The sequence below is a fragment of the Halichoerus grypus genome, chromosome 8, assembly GCF_964656455.1.
Source record: "Halichoerus grypus chromosome 8, mHalGry1.hap1.1, whole genome shotgun sequence".
Lineage (NCBI taxonomy): Eukaryota > Metazoa > Chordata > Mammalia > Carnivora > Phocidae > Halichoerus > Halichoerus grypus.
In genome coordinates, this window is record NC_135719.1 from 27,583,481 (window position 1) to 27,602,566 (window position 19,086).

General features: G+C 39.3%; 1 protein-coding gene across 9 annotated transcripts in view; it reads left to right on the forward strand.

Moving 5' to 3' along the window:
- ENTREP2 (endosomal transmembrane epsin interactor 2) overlaps positions 1-19,086 on the forward strand; it is a 473,415-nt gene that overhangs the window by 331,542 nt on the left and 122,787 nt on the right. For 6 of the 9 annotated variants that reach the window (XM_036106225.2, XM_036106222.2, XM_036106228.2 and 3 more), the window contains one exon: positions 17,777-17,887. In XM_036106225.2, coding sequence (XP_035962118.2) covers positions 17,777-17,887 — 111 coding nt within the window. Of the gene's footprint in view, positions 1-3,948; positions 4,168-17,776; positions 17,888-19,086 lie in introns of all 9 variants that reach the window. The other 3 variants (XM_036106221.2, XM_036106220.2, XM_036106226.2) reach the window with 1 other exon arrangement.

Sequence of the window (19,086 nt, forward strand, 5' to 3'; positions counted from 1 at the left end):
GCATTGGCTTAGAACTGCAATACATTCTTTTTTTTTAAGTGGCACACTAGGCCTCAAGGATGTTCCTGATTTTAAAGGGAATCATTTTTAAGGTTTTGTATCAACTATGTTTGCTTTTAGTTTTTTTCCCCCATAAATATCTTTACTTGTATTTTTAAATTTCCCCCGTTTCTAGCTTGCTTAGAGATATTTAGAAAAATTATAAGAGTTTTTTAAAATTTGTAACATGTTCTTTATTAATATGCTAATGTGATTAAATTTTTGTTTTTGCTCTGTAAATTCAGTATACTTTTTAATGAAGTTTAGTAACACTGATAGGTTTTTCTGATATCTAACAATCCTGGGGCAAATCCTTCTTGTGGATGATACATTTTAAAACAATTTGTTTTTTTATTTGCTAAAAATTTATAAATTTTGGTTTTGGTCATAAGGGGAATTAGCCTCTAATTTTCCTATATTGTATTGCATTATTGGCTTTGAGATTACACTTATTTTTTTATTTATACCCATACTTACAGAAAAGTTGCAAGCACAGTGCAAGGAATTTTATCCCCCGGAGCTATTTGAGTGCATTAGTTATCATGTTTCTTTATTCTCCTTCAGTCTGCAAACAGTTCCTTAGTCCTTCTTTGACTTTTATGATCTCGACACTTGAGGACTACAGGCTGTTATTTTGTAGAACATCTGCAGTTGGAATTTGTCTGCTGTTGCTTCATGATCAGATTCAAGTTATGCATCTCAGCAGGAATACCATAGAAGTGATGCTGTGTTTTTCTCTTTTGGATCCTATCAGTGGCACAAAATTTCAATTTGTCCTGTTGTTTGGTGATTTTGATCGCTTTGCCTAAAGAGGTTTTGTTTTTGTTTTTTACCATTCCCCTCCTCTGTGAAATTGTCTGAGTCCCTTTGTAATAAATGAATAAGTTATGTGGAGATACTTTGAGACTTTGTAAATATTCCTCACCAAATTTTCAATTTATTCATTGTCTGTTTTTGTCTGTGTAGACTCATGGGTTATAATCTTTTACTATCATTATGTCTTTTGATACTCAAATCATCCCTGATTTGGCCAGTGGGAACCTTTTTAAGCTGACTTGTGTGTCTTCAGCATGCCCCCATCATTCTGAGCACTTCCTTACTTTCTGGATCTGTCTATTATCTACTGAAAACTCTGAGATTACATTGATAACATCATTTCCATTCTAACACCACACAGTTCTTCTAGTTCTGCCCCTCTCTATATTTGTACCTATCTTCTCTCCAACAATGAGTAACTCAGATCCTATTATCCTTACAATGTTGATTTGATCAATCCCCCTGTAAGTAACCCGTCTCCTTTTGAGGCTGCTACACCCTCCCACATGGGGATGCCCTTTGCTCCCCGGTGCTGAGCTGACATCCCACAGGAACTGCCCTTCTCTGAGGATACACCCACCTTTCAATGTCTGGGCCTCCAGCTCCCTCCTGGGCCCCTTGCCTTTCACTCCCCTCCCACATGTATCTTGCTCTGTTCCACTTCATGGCTTTAGCACTGAATTGCCCAGGAAATAGAAAACATTGTTCTATTCTCATAACTGAGTTGGGTTGCTTTTCTTTTGCCATATTATAAGATTACATGTTTTTGAAGGTTTTGAAGAAATCCACCTGTAAAAGGCTGTGGGCCTGGTATTTTTGGTGGGTAGGTTTTTAACTCCTGATTTTATTTCATTAATGGGATGTTCGAATTTTCTCTTCAAATTACTTTCAGTTACTTGTATTTTCTAGAAAGTGTTTTCATCTATTTTCTGATGTATTAACCAAGTTTTCTTAGTATTTTCCTTTGATTTAAACATAATTAAAAATAAACATCTTGGGGCACCTGGATGGCTCAGTTGTTAAGCGGCTGCCTTCGGCTCAGGTCGTGATCCCAGAGTCCTGGGATCGAGGCCAGCGTCGGGTCCCTGCTCTGCAGAGAGCCTGCTTCTCCCTCTCCCTCTGTCTGCCACTCTGCCTACTTGTGCTCTCTATCTCTCTGTTAGATAAATAAATAAAATCTTTAAAATAAATAAATAAAAATAAACATCTTCACTTACATCCACCTTTGCATTCTCAGCACTATTTTTGCTTTCACTCTTTTTTTTTTTTTTTTTATTATCCCCCTAGAGCCAGTTTTGCCAGGAGTTTTGGTTATTTGGGGTCCATTGAGATTTCATATGAATCTAGGTGTTTTTAATATAATACAAATTCTTGGTTTATATCGGCACATAGCTTTACTTTTAGCATGTAAGTAAAACATTGTCATTTATTCCATAACTATATAGAGAATTGTCAGTGTTGCAAGGATCCTATTATTATGAAAACATGATGAGAAAAATGGGATTTTTCATTATTTCCTTCCCATTTATTTAACAGAGCAGATATTAAATTGACTGGCTATTTTGGAGCTCTGTTGTAGTTTATCCAGCCTTGGGATACTCCAAAGTTTCTGAATATCAGAATCCTGTTCTCTGGTTATAAATTGTCAAGCCCTAAGGGTAGTCAGGGGGGATATAGTGAGCTTCCATACACATTTCTAGGTCTGTTTTATTTGTTTTATATGGGAAGAAGCAGATTTGAAAAGGGTTTAAGTGTTATGCCATATGAAGAAAGGACATACAAACCATCTAGAAGTAGTATAATGACACAGCTTGAAGACTGCAAAACAGGTTAATTTCTAAAGATGAGCTGGAAGTGAAACTTAAAGGAAAAAGCTGGCCTTTCATGGGAACAGAAGAACACAATGACTGTGTTTATTGGTGAACCTTTTCTTTTCATGGTAGTTGTCTCATTTTGTACCCTTTTGTGAGCTTTTCTGTTTTTCTCACAGGGAAATAGCAGGCCCACACAAGTACCCTCTAAGACTTATTTGGCAATTTAGATTCTCATTTTAGGCATTTTTTTTAAAGTAACAAATGTGTCATTGTTTCTTGCCCTTATATAGGATATATTGTAGTTAAATGTGATCAACTGTGTTTTGGAATGTGTGGAGGCAGCAGACATTGATTCCTAGGCTCCAATTCCTATGAGAAATTACTGAGTTTATGACAACTCTAGCCATCATTTGTTGGATTTTTTTACCCCTGTGTTGCCCTGCATTTGCATTTAGCCCATTATATATTCAGACCCCTTTAATATCTCATTTACTAATACGTGATGTATTTTGTTTCACAAGATACACTTTAAAGGACTGGTTAGCTTTTCTGGTTTCAAAAAATTTTCACTGTTAGACCGATAATGTGCCTGAATACACAGATCCGTGTTTAACAACTTAATTTTTCTGTCTTGGTCTCAGATGTTCAAAATAGTTTTCCCTTATTCTAGGACCAAAGTTCATGGAATCAAAGTGGAATTTAAATGATTCTACCACAAAATATCAAAGCTCTGTAGTCACCAAGAATGTGTGTTCATTGCTTACTTGGGATTGATCTGAAAGTTTTGGAAATCTAAGTAGAAGAGTTTTCTATGGACTAGAATCGTATCTTGATGTCCACGTCCCCAAACTAATTTGGTTCTGTGCTAACACTTGGAATTGGGCCTAGGAGAGACACTGCAGCAGTACTGATATCTGAAGATGTAAAGGCAAAGGACCTTTCCCAGGTCAAAGTCATTCCCTAAAATACACCAGATTGTGGGCAGTCGGAGTAGAGTCTGGGTGATTTTACTGGACCTTGACCAGAGAGGAGAGTCTGCATCTATTTGTTTTGGCATCCACACCACTTTTTACAGCGTCTGGCTCCTGGTATAGGCTCAAGATATGCTGAGTGAGTTAATGAATGAATGGTCCATTAGTCCCTACTTGCACAGTCCTATTAATAAGAGCTGACATTTAGTCATCTTGTCCTCTGCTTGGCACATATGCAGGAAGTGTTTGATGAACTGTCAAGCTGATCTTCAGTGACATTGTTTCTTCCTCCGCCTTGCTTCTTGCAGATACTCATTTCCATTTTGATCATGGTGCAGCTGCTGCTTATGGATTTCTCCCCACAACCTCATATTCATTCAGTAAACATTTTTTCAACACCTCCTGTAGACCACTTGCTGAGAATGCAGTTGTGGCCAAGATACACACAATCTCTGCTTCAACAGCAGAGAATCCAGCCTCATCCACAGGCGTCAATGAAGGCATCTCAGAAGAGGTCTCAATATCAGGTGATGGCTTAGGGATGAGCAAGAATCAGGCAAAGGAACCAAGGGGGTAAAGCAGCATGTTTTGGGAAAAGAAAATAATAGAACAGAACCTTGGATTCCAGGAATTAAAAGATACTCACTATGGCTAGATGGTAGAGGGTGTGGCAGGAGACACAGTTGGAAGCTAGATGGTAGAGGGTGTGGCAGGAGACACAGCTGGAAACAGGCTGAGGAAATAGGCAAAGACCAGGTCAGCAATTTACAAGGTTTGTTGGGCCTTGAAAATTCAAACCAAGGAGTTTTATTAAGGCAAGGAGATGCTACTGAAGAGTTTTGAGCAGAGGAGTGACATCTTTCATTCATTCATTCATTCATTCACTCATTCAACAAATATGGATCAATTGCCTAGCTAGGCTCTTGGTCATCAGTGAATAAAACAGAGATCCCTGCTCATGATAATCCATTTATATTTTAGTAAGATTATTCTGGTCCCAGAGTCAAGGAAGTCAAGACTGGAGGCAGGAAGAACAAAGAAAAGCCATCCATGGAGACTCAGGTGATGATCATTGAAACTGTAGAATGGCACCAGTGGGGATGGCGAGATTTTCTATATAGAATTAACAGGACTTGCTGATTTGTTAGGTGCAGTCAGAGTAAGGGAGAGTGAGTCAAAAACACCTCATACCCCGAACGTGGGAAATTAAGGAGGATGGTGATGCCAGTAGTCGGACAGCATTTCAGGAAGATTTTCCTGATTTCGATTTTCTATGCTAAGTGAGTATGAGAAGCCTCTGAGCTGTCCAGGTGGACATGTCGAGCAGACAGTTGTTCATATATGGTAGAATAGGTCTAGGAGGGAGACAAAAATAAGAGTCATGAACATAAATGGAGCCATATGTCATGTTCTTAGATAAGGTAACACAGAGGGGATTTATAGTATACGAGCAATAGTATATGGATGTTGTGGCTATTAGAGATGTTCACAAATCATCAGGTTCTTTCTTTTTTTTTATGTATTTATTCATTTTATTTTTTGGTAGATATTATTTTTTATTAACATATAATGTATTATTTGTTTCAGGGGTACAGGTCTGTGCATCAGGTTCTTCCTTTTCGGGGCATTTGGTAGGACTGTACTTCTTCATCCCTTTGGATGTTGAGTGTGGCCATGTGGCCTCTTTGGCAGATGAAATGTGAACAGATATTTCATGTGACATCTCCAGCAGGAGCTTTAAGTTCCATGGCTGAGATGATGATAGGAGCAGCACTGAAGTGAAGCCTTCCATTGGCTTGAGTGCCTAAGTGAACCTAGGGCAAAACCCACTTGACTTGTTTTGGCCATGTAACAGAAGCAAAAAATACACTTCTGTTGTGTTAGGCCTCTGAGATTTTAGAGTTACTTTTAGCCTCTCCTATCCTCATTGGTCCAGAAATTGATCCAGAAATCCTACCCTGATACAGAGGAGGTTGGAAAGATAACTAACGTGTTATGTAATGGAAAGGCATTTGGTAAAAGTGACTTTTGTGGTAACTTGAAGAAGCAGATCATACACCTAATGAACCTATAACTCTAAAGTTAGAAAACAGAACACTGGTAGCATGAATGTTGGTGCCTGTGGCTGCATCTAGCAAAAATTTGAGGAAAGAGACAAAATTGGAAAACACTTGGCTGGTATGTGTTCAGGGATAAATAGAATAGAGAGAATCCAGAAGTGTATGGATATGCAAGTGCTTCTGAATCCCCAACCAGTGAAAAATAAAATGGAGAGACAAAGGCAAATTAAGCCACATTCTTGGGGCAAAGATCAAATCCATGGTATAGTTGTCACCCCCGTTGTCAAAATGTATGAATGTATTACAGTGGTTTAGGATAAAGGTTTAACTAGGGGTTGGATGTCCAATATTTTTAAAAGGACAAGATGAGAGAAAAAAGTTTAAATGTGGTCTGTCCACCAAAAGCATGAAGACCAAAAGTACACAATCAAGTTGAGAGAGAAAGAGAAACGTGATGGGAGTAAATGTATATATATATATATAAAGCAAATCTAAGATATATGCCTAGAAAACAAGTAAAGGTGGCTATAGGCACAATTCCAAACAAGACTAAATTTAAAAAAATATCCCTAACAATAAAAAATAAAACAAATGAATCTGGGTTCCCAGTCAGGAGCATAGCCATGCATAAAGGAACCCTGGTGACCCTAAAACACCGTAATTTGACCACTTTTTCTTGGTAGAATGTACTCTAAGGATAGAAAGAAATATAAAAATCTTAAACTATTTTCAATAATCATGTTTTTGATGCTAGTATTAGTATTGTTATTTTGAGACTATTGTGTGGCTATCATGAGATTAAATCAGATGGATAATTGCAATGAGAAATAAGGTTTCTGGCATGGTTGGAAGGAAATAGGGACATAAGGTTGAGGTGATTAAGTAAAAACCCTGTAGTTTTGAATTTGAATTTGAATTTGAATCAGAGACATCAATATGTTATGATATATTGTATCTAACAACTGAAAGTACTGAAAACAATGACCAAGTAGCAAGGGCACCTTTGGCATGAAAAGTGTGGTATCTAAAATACCATTCTCATTGAAAGGAACCAGGCTGTACTGGAGAAATGGCTGATTCCAGGTCTGGGGCAGGGAATGTGTGTGACAATCTTGGAACATCTTGTCATACTAGAAAGCAAGAAAGCTTTCAGAGTCTACTAGAGTTGTGTCAACTTGAATTGACTCTCTCTTGCTAATGACTCCAGTGATTGAAACATATGGAATTTGTTTAAGTTTGTGGCTCATAATGAATCAAACACACACACACACACACACACACACACACACACACACACACACACTAAACAAACAGTACCTTTGGAGGATGCTAGGGACCCAACTAATTTTTTTTTTTTTAAGATTTTATTTATTTATTTGACAGAGAGAGACACAGCGAGAGAGGGAACACAAGCAGGGGGAGTGGGAGAGGGAGAAGCAGGCTTCCCGCTGAGCAGGGAGCCTGATGTGGGGCTTGGTCCCAGGACCCTGGGATCATGACCCGAGCTGAAGGCAGACGCTTAACGACTGAGCCATCCAGGCACCCACCAACTACTTTTTTTTTAATAAACATCTGTCAAAGATTATATTTGACTCATTATTTAATGAGGGAACCAGTAAAATGGTACAACCAGTTCAAAGGAGAATTCAAGCAATGTTCACACATAGGTCATCAGAAATGCTGAAATAAATTTACCAATAGATATAAAAGTGGTCAGCATCCATAGGGTGGCAACCATTGCATTGCACCAAACAAAATTCATTTATGTTTCTATTATCAAAAATAAGTTACAGGGGCGCCTGGGTACACTAGGCAGGATATCCAGTGGTTTTTTTTTCCTGTTTGAAAGTCTTTAACAAGTTTTTATGACGCTCTCTCCCCTCTTGATCATATTATCTTAAAGATTATTCTTTTATCTATTTATTTTTATTATGTTATGTTATCACCATACAGTACATCATTAGTTTTTGATGTAGTGATCCATGATTCATTATTTGCGTATAACACCCAGTGCTCATTACAACACTTGCCCTCCTTAATGCCCATCACCGGGCTACCCATCTCCCCCACCGCCCTCCCCTCTGAAACTCTCAGATTATTTCCTAGAGTCCAGAGTCTCTCATGGTTCGTCTTTCCCTCTGATTTCCCCCCATTCAGTTTTCCCTTCCTTCCTGTAATGTCCTCTGTGCTATTCCTTATGTTCCACATATGAGTGAAACATATGAAAACTTTCTCCACTTGACTTATTTTGACAAATCAGGAAAAAATATCCAATGGAAAAAAGTCTCTTCAATAAATGGTGCTGGGAAAATTGGACAGCTATATACAGAAGAATGAAACTCGACCATTCTCTTACACCATACACAAAGATAAACCGAAAATGGATGAAAGACCTCATTGTGCGACAGGAATCCATCAAACTCCTAGAGGAGAACATAGGCAGTAACCTCTTCGACATCGGCCACAGCAACTTCTTTCATAACACGTTTCCAAAGGCAAGGGAAACAAAAGCAAAAATGAACTTTTGGGACTTCATCAAGATAAAAAGCTTCTGCACAGCAAAGGAAACAGTCAACAAAACAAAGAGGCAACTCACAGAATGGGAGAAGATATCTGCAAATGACATTACAGATAAAGCACTGGCATCCAAGATCTATAAAGAACTTCTCAAACTCAACACCCAAAAACCAAATAATCAAGTCAAAAAATGGGCAGAAGACATGAACAGACACTTCTCCAAAGAAGACATACAAATGGCTAACAGACACATGGAAAAATGTTCAACGTCATTAGCTATCAGGGAAATTCAAATCAAAATCACATTGAGATACCATCCTACACCAGTTAGAATGGCAAAAATTAACAAGTCAGGAAACAACAAATGTTGGAGAGGTTGTGGAGAAAGGGGAACCGTCTTACACTGTTGGTGGGAATGCAAGTTGGTACAGCCACTTTGGAAAACATTATGGAGGTTCCTCAAAAAGTTAAAAATAGAGCTGCCTTATGACCCAGCAATTACACTACTGGGTATTTAACCCAAAGATACAGATGTAGTGAAAAGAAGGGCCATATGCACCCCAATGTTCACAGCAGCAATGTCCGCAATAGCCAAACTGTGGAAAGAACTGAGATGCCCTTCAACAGATGAATGGATAAAGATGTCGTTCATATATACAATGGAATATTACTCAGCCATCAGAAAGGATGAATACCCACCATTTGCATCTACGTGGATGGAACTGGAGGGGATTAAAGATTATTCTTGATCACAAGAAGTTTTGTTTCGGGGCACCTGGGTGGCTCAGATGGTTAAGCATCTGCCTTCAGCTCAGGTCCTGATCTCCAGGTTCTGGGATCGAGCCTCATGTTGGGCTCCCAGCTCAGCGGGGAGTCTCCTCCCTCCTCCTCTGCCTCTTCCCCTGCTTGTGCTCTCTCTGTCTCTCTCGCTCTCTCTCTCTCAAATTAATAAAATCTTTTTTTAAATTTCTTTTTAAAAAAAAAGAAAAAGTTTTGTTTCATTAGATTTAGCCTGATTATTTATACAGGTGCAGCAAGAGTATTAACTAACTATATAGGCCTGAGTTTATTTGGTAAATCTAGCACCATGTCAACTAATTATTTTGAAATTTGGAAAATAAGCAAAGAAACAAACACATATTCTGATTTTCCTATATGAACTGGACCCTAGGGTGAAAAAACAGTTAATGAAGGCAGAGGACCATAAGGGAAGAGAGAGCCAAAAATGAAACAAGTCAAAACCAGAGAGGGAGACAAACCATAAGAGACTCTTAATCTTAGGAAACAAACTGAGGGTTGCTGGAAGGGAGGGGAGTGTGAGGGATGGGGTACCTGGGTGATGTACATTGGGGAGGGTATGTGTTGTAATGAGCACTGGGTATTATATAAGACTGATGAATCACAGACCTGTACCCCTGAAACAAAAATACATATATGTTAATTAATTGAATTTAAATAAAAAAGAACAGTTGATGAGGAAAAGCGTTCTATATACTGATCCCTGGGAATAAAGAATGAAGAAGAAATGATGGTGTTATACTAGAACAATTTTGGAATCCCTAACAAATTAATGGTCTAAGCAATCATTAAAAATGGCTGCCAACATCATAGATATTATTTGCCTTCTATTAGTCTGAATTTGATCAAACCTCTTTGTGTAAACACCATATTACAAGAAATCTAGAGACTGAGGAAATGTTAACTAATAGGAGGAGACAGCAAAGTTTAGACTGTAGAAAACTGTAAAGGACAAATTAACAGGACTCTTCAATAAATTTCATGGAAGAAAAATTACAATGGATGGGAAAACCCATAAACTAAAAAATACCCAAGATGCAAATAATCAGTTGCACTATATGGAACTCCTTTGTATCCTGTGTAAACTGATTCAAAAAAATTTTGAGAGGGGGCGGAGCAAGATGGCGGAGGAGTAGGAGACCTGGATTTCGTCTGGTCTCAGGAATTCAGCTGGTTAGGGATCAAACCATTCTGAACACCTACGAACTCAACAGGAGATCGAAGAAAAGAATAGCAGCAACTCTCTGAACAGAAAAGCAACCACTTTCTGGAAGGTAGGACGTGCGGAGAAGTGAATCCGAGGCGATATTCGGGAGGATAGGCGGCGGGGGAGGGGCCTCCGTCGGCCGCTTCTGGCAAGTGATAGAGCCGCGGAGCACAAAATCGGAACTTTTAGAAGTCTGCTCCGCTGAGGGACGTCACTCTGGTGGCGAAGTGGGGGGTGGAACCCTCGCGGGACAGTGTGGTCTCAGGACCCTCGGGGTCACAGGAAGACCGGGGGTGCCTGAGTGCGGCAGAGCTCCCAGGGATCGGAGCAGGGAAGCCGGCTGCAGAGACAGAGCCCAGGTGCGGGCTCTCAGCTCGGGGTTGCCATAAACCGTGATCCGCGGCACAGTCGGGCCACTGCTCCTCCAGCAGGGACCCAACAAGCGGCAGATCCGGGGAGACTCCCCTTCCTCCCCCAGGAGGAGCGGCGCGGGAGCACACCGCGGGGATCTGCTGGGTTTGGAGACTCCACCCGGGGTCGGGTGCCAGAGATAGAAAGGCGCGGTCACAGACCGGGTGAGCACGGAGTGCGGCCAGAGACCGGGGAGACGGGAGTGACTGACTGCTTTTCTCTAGGGGCTCACTGAGGAGCGGGACCCGAGTTCTCGGCTCTTCTGGGTCAGAGATTGGGGGGCCGCCATTTTCACTCTCGTCCTCCAAAAGGAAAGCTTGCAGGGAACAAAAGCTCCTGAGAGCAAACCCGAGCGGATTACTTAGTCCAGATCGGGCAAGGGCGGGGCAATTCCGCCTCCGGCAAAGACATTTGGGAACCACGGCAACAGGCCCCTCCCCCAGAAGATCAGCGAGAACAGCCAGCCAAGACCAAGTTCACCGATCAATGAGAATGGCAGAACTGCAGTGCTAGGGGAATACTGCACATAGAATCCATGGCTTTTTTCCCATGATTCTTTAGTCTTTCAAAGTTAATTTTTTTAACTGTCTTTTTTTTTTTTTTTGAGTTTTTCTTTTTCCCTTTTTCAACCAACATCTTATCAATCCTTTTGGTAAAAAACATTTTTATTTTGCATTTTTAGAGTCATATTCTATCCCTTCATAGTAGTTACCTGTATTTTTGGCATATATATATAAGTTGTTCTCTCTTTAAAATTTTGAGATACAGTTTCTTCTGACAGATCAAAATATACCCTAAATCTCTAGTGTATGGCTTTGTTCTACTCTCCTGCCTGATCACATTCTCTCCCCTTTTTTCTTTTTTTTTATCCTCTTCTTTCTTTTTTCAAACAACTTATCAATTCCTTTTATAAAATCTTTTATAATTTTCCTCTTTACAGTCATATTCCATCCCTTCATCATAATAACCCTTATTTTTGTACATATATAAGTTTTTCTTTCTTTAAAATTTTGGGAGGCACTTTCTTCTAACAGACCAAAATACACCCAAAATCTAGTGTGTGGCACTGATCTATTCACCAGTCTGATCATATTTGATCATATTCTGCTTGTTTGTTTTGTTCTGTTTTTGTTTGTTTTTATCTTTTTCTTTTTCTTTTTTTCTCTTTTTCTTTTTTCTTTCTTTCCCTTTCTTTTCCCCCAGTTTCAGGTCTTTTCTGATTTGTTTAGAGTATATTTTCTGGGGATGTTGTTACCCTGTTAGCATTTTGTTCTCTCATTCATCTCTTCTCCTCTGGACAAAATGACAAGACGGAAAATATCACCTCAACAAAAAGAACAAGAGGCAGTACTGACTGCCAGGGACCTACTCAATACGGACATTAGTACGATGTCAGAACTAGAGTTCAGAATGATGATTTTAAAGATATTAGCTGGGCTTGAAAAAAGCATGGAAGTTATTAGAGAAACCCTTTCTGGAGAAATAAAAGAACTAAAACCTAACCAAGTGGAAATCAAAAAGGCTATTAATGAGGTACAATAAAAATGGGGGCGCTAACTGCTAGGATAAATGAGGCAGAAGAGAGAATTAGCAATATAGAAGACCAAATGTTGGAAAATAAAGAAGCTGAGAAAAAGAGAGATAAACAACTACTGAATCACGAGGGCAGAATTCGAGAGATAAGCAATACCATAAGACGAAACAACATTAGAATAATTGGGATCCTAGAAGAAGAAGAAAGAGAGAGGAGGGCAGAAGGTATATTGGAGCAAATTATAGCAGAGAACTTCCCTAATTTGGGGAAGGAAACAGGCATCAAAATCCAGGAGGCACAGAGAACCTCTCTCAAAATCAATAAAAATAGGTCAACACCCCGACATCTAATAGTAAAACTGACAAGTCTCAGAGACAAAGAGAAAATCCTGAAAGCAGTTCGGGAGAAGAGATCTGTAACCTACAATGGTAGAAACATTAGATTGGCAACAGACCTATCCACAGAGACCTGGCAGGCCAGAAAGGACTGGCAGGACATATTCAGAGCACTAAATGAGAAAAATATGCAGCCAAGAATACTATATCCAGCTAGGCTGTCATTGAAAATTGAAGGAGAGATAAAAAGCTTCCAGGACAAACAAAAACTAAAGGAATTTGCAAACACGAAACCAGCCCTACAAGAAATATTGAAAGGGGTCCTCTAAGCCAAGAGAGAGCCTAAAAGAAACATAGATCAGAAAGGAGCACAGACGATATACAGTAACTGCCACCTTAAGGGAATACAATGGCACTAAATTCATATCTTTCAGTAGTTACCCTGAACATAAATAGGCTAAATGCCCCAATCAAAAGGCACAGGCTATCAGATTGGATAAAAAAACAAGACCCATTGATATGCTGTCTGCAAGAGACTCATTTTAGACCCAAAGACACCTTCAGATTGAGAGTGAGGGGGTGGAAAACCATTTACCATGCTAATGGACACCAAAAGAAAGCTGGGTGGCAATCCTTATATCAGACAAATTAGATTTTAAACCAAAGACTGTGGTAAGAGATGAGGAAGGACAGTATATCCTACTTAAAGGGTCTATCCGACAAGAAGATCTAACAATTGTAAATATCTGTGCCCCTAACATGGGAGCAGCCAATTATATAAGGCAATTGATAACAAAAGCAAAGAAACACATCGACAACAATACAATAATAGTGGGGGACTTTAACAGCCCCCTCACTGAAATGGACAGATCATCTAAGTGAAAGATCAACAAGGAAATAAAGACTTCAAATGACACACTGGACCAAATGGACTTCACAGATATATTCAGAAAATTCCATCTCAAAGCAGCAGAATACACATTCTTCTCTAGTGCCCATGGAACATTCTCCAGAATTGATCACATCCTAGGTCACAAATCAGGTCTCAACCAGTACCAAAAGACTGGGATCATTCCCTGCCTATTTTCAGACCACAATGCTTTGAAACTAGAACTCAATCACAAGAGGAAAGTCGGAAAGAACTCAAATACATGGAGGCTAAAGAGCATCCTACTAAAGAATGAATGGGTCAACCAGGAAATTAAAGAAGAATTAAAAAAATTCATGGAAACAAATGAAAACGAAAAAACTGTTCAAAATCTTTGGGATACAGCAAAGGCAGTCCTAAGAGGAAAGTATATAGCAATACAAGCCTTTCTCAAGAAACAAGAAAGGTCTCAAGTACACAACCTAACCCTACACCTAAAGGAGCTGGAGAAAGAACAGCAAATAAAGCCTAAACCCAGCAGGAGAAGAGAAATAATAAAGATCAGAGCAGAAATCAATGAAATAGAAACCAAAAGAACAGTAGAACAGATGAACGAAACTAGGAGCTGGTTCTTTGAAAGAATTAACAAGATTGATAAACCCCTGGCAAGACTTATCAAAAAGAAAAATGACCCAAATCAACAAAATCATGAATGAAAGAGGAGAGATCACAACCAACACCAAAGAAATACGAACAATTATAAGAACATATTATGAGCAACTCTATGCCAGCAAATTAGATAACCCGGAAGAAAGGGATGCATTCCTAGAGATGTATCAACTACCAAAACTGAACCAGGAAGAAATAGAAAACCTGAACAGACCTATAACCACCAAGGAAATTGAAGCAGTAATCAAAAAATCTCCCAACAAACAAAAGCCCAGGGCCAGATGGCTTCCCAAGGGAATTCTACCAAACATTTCAAGAAGAATTAATACCTATTCTTCTGAAACTGTTCCAAAAAATAGAAATGGAAGGAAAACTTCCAAACTCTTTTTATGAGGCCACCATTACCTTGATCCCCAAACCAGACAAAGACCCCATTAAAATGGAGAATGACAGACCAATATCCTTGATGAACATGGATGCAAAAATTCTCCCCAAAATACTAGCCAATAGGATCCAAAAGTACATTAAATGGATTATTCACCACGACCAAGTGGGATTTATCCCTGGGCTGCAAGGTTGGTTCAACATCCGCAAATCAATCAATGTGATACAATACATTATTAAAAGAAAGCACAAGAAACATATGATCTTCAAAATAGATGCAGAAGAAGCATTTGACAAAGCACAGCATCCTTTCTTGATCAAAACTCTTCAGAGTATAGGCATAGAGGGTACATACCTCAATATCATAAAAGCCATCTATGAAAAACCCACAGCGAATATTATTCTCAATGGGGAAAAACTGAGCGCTTTCCCCCTAAGGTGAGGAACATGGCAGGGATGTCCACTATCAGCACTGCTATTCAACATAGTATTAGAAGTCCTAGCCACAGCAATCAGACAACAAAAAGAAATAAAAGGCATCCAAATCGGCAAAGAAGAAGTCAAACTCACACTCTTTGCAGATGATATGATACTTTATGTGGAAAACCCAAAAGACTCCACCCCCAAACTCCTAGAACTCATACAGGAATTCAGTAAAGTGGCAGGATATAAAATCAATGCACAGAAATCATTGGCACTCCTATACACCAACAAGAAGACAGAAGAAAGAGAAATGAAGGAGTCGATCCCATTTACAATTGCACCCACAACCATAAGATACCTAGGAATAAATCTAACCAAAGAGGCAAAGGATCTGTACTCAGAAAACTATAAAATACTCATGGAAGAAATTGAGGAAGACACAAAGAAATGGCAAAACGTTCCATGCTCATGGATTGGAAAAATAAATATTGTGAACATGTCAATGCTACCTAGAGCAATCTACACATTCAAATCAATCCCCATCAAAATGCCATCCACTTTTTTCAAAGAAATGGAACAAAGAATCCTAAAATTTGTATGGAACCAGAAAAGACCCCAAATAGCCAGAGGAATGTTGAAAAAGAAAAGCAAAGCTGGTGGCATCACAATTCCGGACTTCCAGCTCTATTACAAAGCTGTCATCATCAAGACAGTATGGTACTGGCACAAAAATAGACAATGGAACCGAATAGAGAGCCCAGAAATGGACCCTCAACTCTATGGTCAACTAATCTTCAAGAAAGCAGGAAAGAATATCCAGTGGAGAAAAGACAGTCTCTTCAACAAATGGTGTTGGGAAAACTGGACAACCACATGCACAAGAATGAAACTGGACCATTTCCTTACACCATACACAAAAATAGACTCAAAATGGTTGAAGGACCTAAATGTGAGACAGATATCCATCCAAATCCTAAAGGAGAACACAGGCAGCAACCTCTTCGACCTCAGCCGCAGCAACTTCTTCCTAGAAACATCGCCAAAGGCAAGGGAAGCAAGGGCAAAAATGAACTATTGGGACCTCATCAAGATAAAAAGCTTTTGCACAGCAGAAGAAACAGTCAACAAAACCAAAGACAACCGACAGAATGGGAGAAGATATTTGCAAATGACGTATCAGATAAAGGGCTAGTATCCAAAATCTATAAAGAACTTATCAAACTCAACACCCAAAGAACAAATGATCCAATCAAGAAATGGGCAGAAGACATGAACAGACATTTTTCCAAAGAAGACATCCAAATGGCCAACAGACACATGAAAAAATGCTCAACATCGCTTGGCATCAGGGAAATCCAAGTCAAAACCTCAATGAGATATCACCTCACACCAGTCAGAATGGCTAAAATTAACAAGTCAGGAAACGACAGATGTTGGTGAGGATGTGGAGAAAGGGGAACCCTCCTACACTGTTGGTGGGAATGCAAGCTGGTGCAGCCACTCTGGAAAACAGTATGGAGGTTCCTCAAAAAGTTGAAAATAGAGCTGCCATACGATCCAGCAATTGCACTACTGGATATTTACCCCAAAAATACAAATGTAGGGATCCAAAGGGGTACATGCACCCCGATGTTTATAGCAGCAATGTTCACAATAGCCAAACTATGGAAAGAGCCAAGATGTCCATCGACAGATGAATGGATAAAGAAGTGGTATATATATATATATATATATATATATATACAATGGAATATTATGCAGCCATCAAAAGGAATGAGATCTTGCCATTTGCAACAACGTAGATGGAACCAGAGGGTGTTATGCTGAGCGAAATAAGTCAATCAGAGAAAGACATGTATCATATGACCTCACTGATATGAGGAATTCTTAATCTCAGGAAACAAATGGAGGGCTGCTGGAGTGGTGAGGGTCGGGAGGGATGGGGTGACTGGGTGATAGACATTGGGGAGGTTATGTGCTATGTTGAGCGCTGTGAAGTGTGCAAGACTGTTGAATCACAGATCTGTACCTCTGAAGCAAATAATACATTATATATTTAAAAAAAAAGAAGAAGAAGAAGAAGATAGCAGGAGGGGAAGAGTGAAGGGAGGGAAATCAGAGGGCGAGACGAACCATGAGAGACTATGGACTCTGAAAAACAAACTGAGGGTTCTAGAGGGGAGGGGAGTAGGAGGATGGGTTAGCCTGGTGATGGGTATTAAAGAGGGCACATTCTGCATGGAGCACTGGGTGTTATATGCAAATAATGAATCATGGAACACTACATCAAAAACTAATGATGTATGGGGATTAACATAACATAATAAAAAAAACAAAAAAAATTTTGAGATTATTAAGGAAACGTGAACTCTGAACATTTGATATTAGTGTATGATTACTCTAGAGATGATGACATTATTTTGGTTGTGTTTTCAAAAACAGTCTTATTTTAGAAATATACACTGAAAGGATGAAATATCATGTCTGATACTGCAAAATAATCTAGAAGGTATAAATGAAGCACCACAGCCCATGAGTTAGTTAGTTGTTGAGTCTGGGTGGTAGGTACGTGGGGCTTCATTAAACTATCTTCTCTGGTTTTGCATAGGTATGAAATTTTCCATAAGAAAATAAATATAAAGGCCTTCTAATAAATAAGCTTCTTTCTGTTGGTTTTCTTTAGTCATTTCTAACATGTTATTTTTGAGGCTATATAAAACTATTTTGAGAGTATATAATGTATAGTATTTTCAAGTTTAGCCTCTAAAATATTTTACAATCAAATTTTGAGAAATAATACCATCCTTTAAAAAAATACAACTGTTACTCATATAATTATTTGATCAACTGAAAGCTTTTTTAAAGCCAAATCACTTTGCCTTCAAACTTCTCCAAGTGAATAATCCATTTTTTGTTTGGTTTGTTTCCAGATAACCTTTTTCATGCTGCTCTCTGCAGTGTGCGTAATGCTGAATTTGGCTGGTTCAATTCTCTCCTGTCAGAATGCTCAGCTAGTCAACTCCCTAGAAGGCTGTCAGTTGGTGAGTAATGAAATGCAAACCTTTTGAAAAAGGTCACAGGCTTTGATTTTGCCTGAAAGTAATTTTAAAAATAAATTTTATTATAACCTTGGATTTAGTCTTGTGTTTTATAATTGTATAAGGAATTTAAGTTGGTTCATTTCTAAGCATTATCTCAAATTAAAACTCATCCTACTTGTAAGTCAGTTACTAAAAGTATATTTCTAAGGATCACGGTATAGTGCTGTTTTAGAGGAAATATCTTTGGTAATGATTATATTTTGGCATTTGTTGCATTGATTTTTCTCGCCACTGAATTTTTAAAAATCAATTGTGTAAGTCGATTGTAAGTGCCATGATACATACAAGCTTGATAATGGGTGCATCAAAACAATTTAGTTCACATTTTTTTCAATTCAAAAAGTGGATTGTCTTTTAGATCTAGGAGAATGGTAGACAGGGTGCTGTGTACATTGTAGGGGATCAATAAGTGGTTTGTTGGATAGAAGCTTCATTCCCTATCATGACTTAGCTCCTGGGACCGTAATACGTGCTTCCGGGTGGGGCAGTCACATTTGGTAAGGGGCGTACAGTTTGACCTCCGATAGGACCATGGCTGCTGGATGTGAGACCCTGGCATTTGTTGGTTTATCTTGGAGACTACGCAGGGCTACCTTGTAGAGCCATTCTCCTCCAGAGCTGCCTGTGCACTTGCTGGGCCTGGGGCTGTTATTTCTGAGAGGTCAAGGGGCTATCCTGAATTACCTGAAGCTTCTCCGTAGCAGAGCCATGCTTACTTTTCTTGTGGCCATGCCGTTTGGGTTCAGAAGAGCAGCTGTTGGGAAGCCTGAGGCTTTCTACAGTTTGATTCTAAGCAGGCTAGAAGGACTAGTGTCAGTTGGCACAGTTTCAATGCAGAGACACCTACTGAGTTCCAGAAACTAACTGTGAGAGCTTCAGCTTGCTGGCCTAGACCACATTGATCAGACTTCATCCCTGTATGATGTACAGAGTATCCGGGGTATGGTGCAGTATTGCTCCTGACTGCTAAGAATTGCTACACCCTGGAGCCCCACCACCATCAGAGAGGGTGGCTTGCCAACTTGTATCCATAACTGAGTCAGCCTCTTTATTCCTAAATACTAGGTGCTGTGAATATCATAACATCTGGCAACCAACAGGGGACTGGCCATTTTTTCCTCTGACCCCCATTTTTTCAA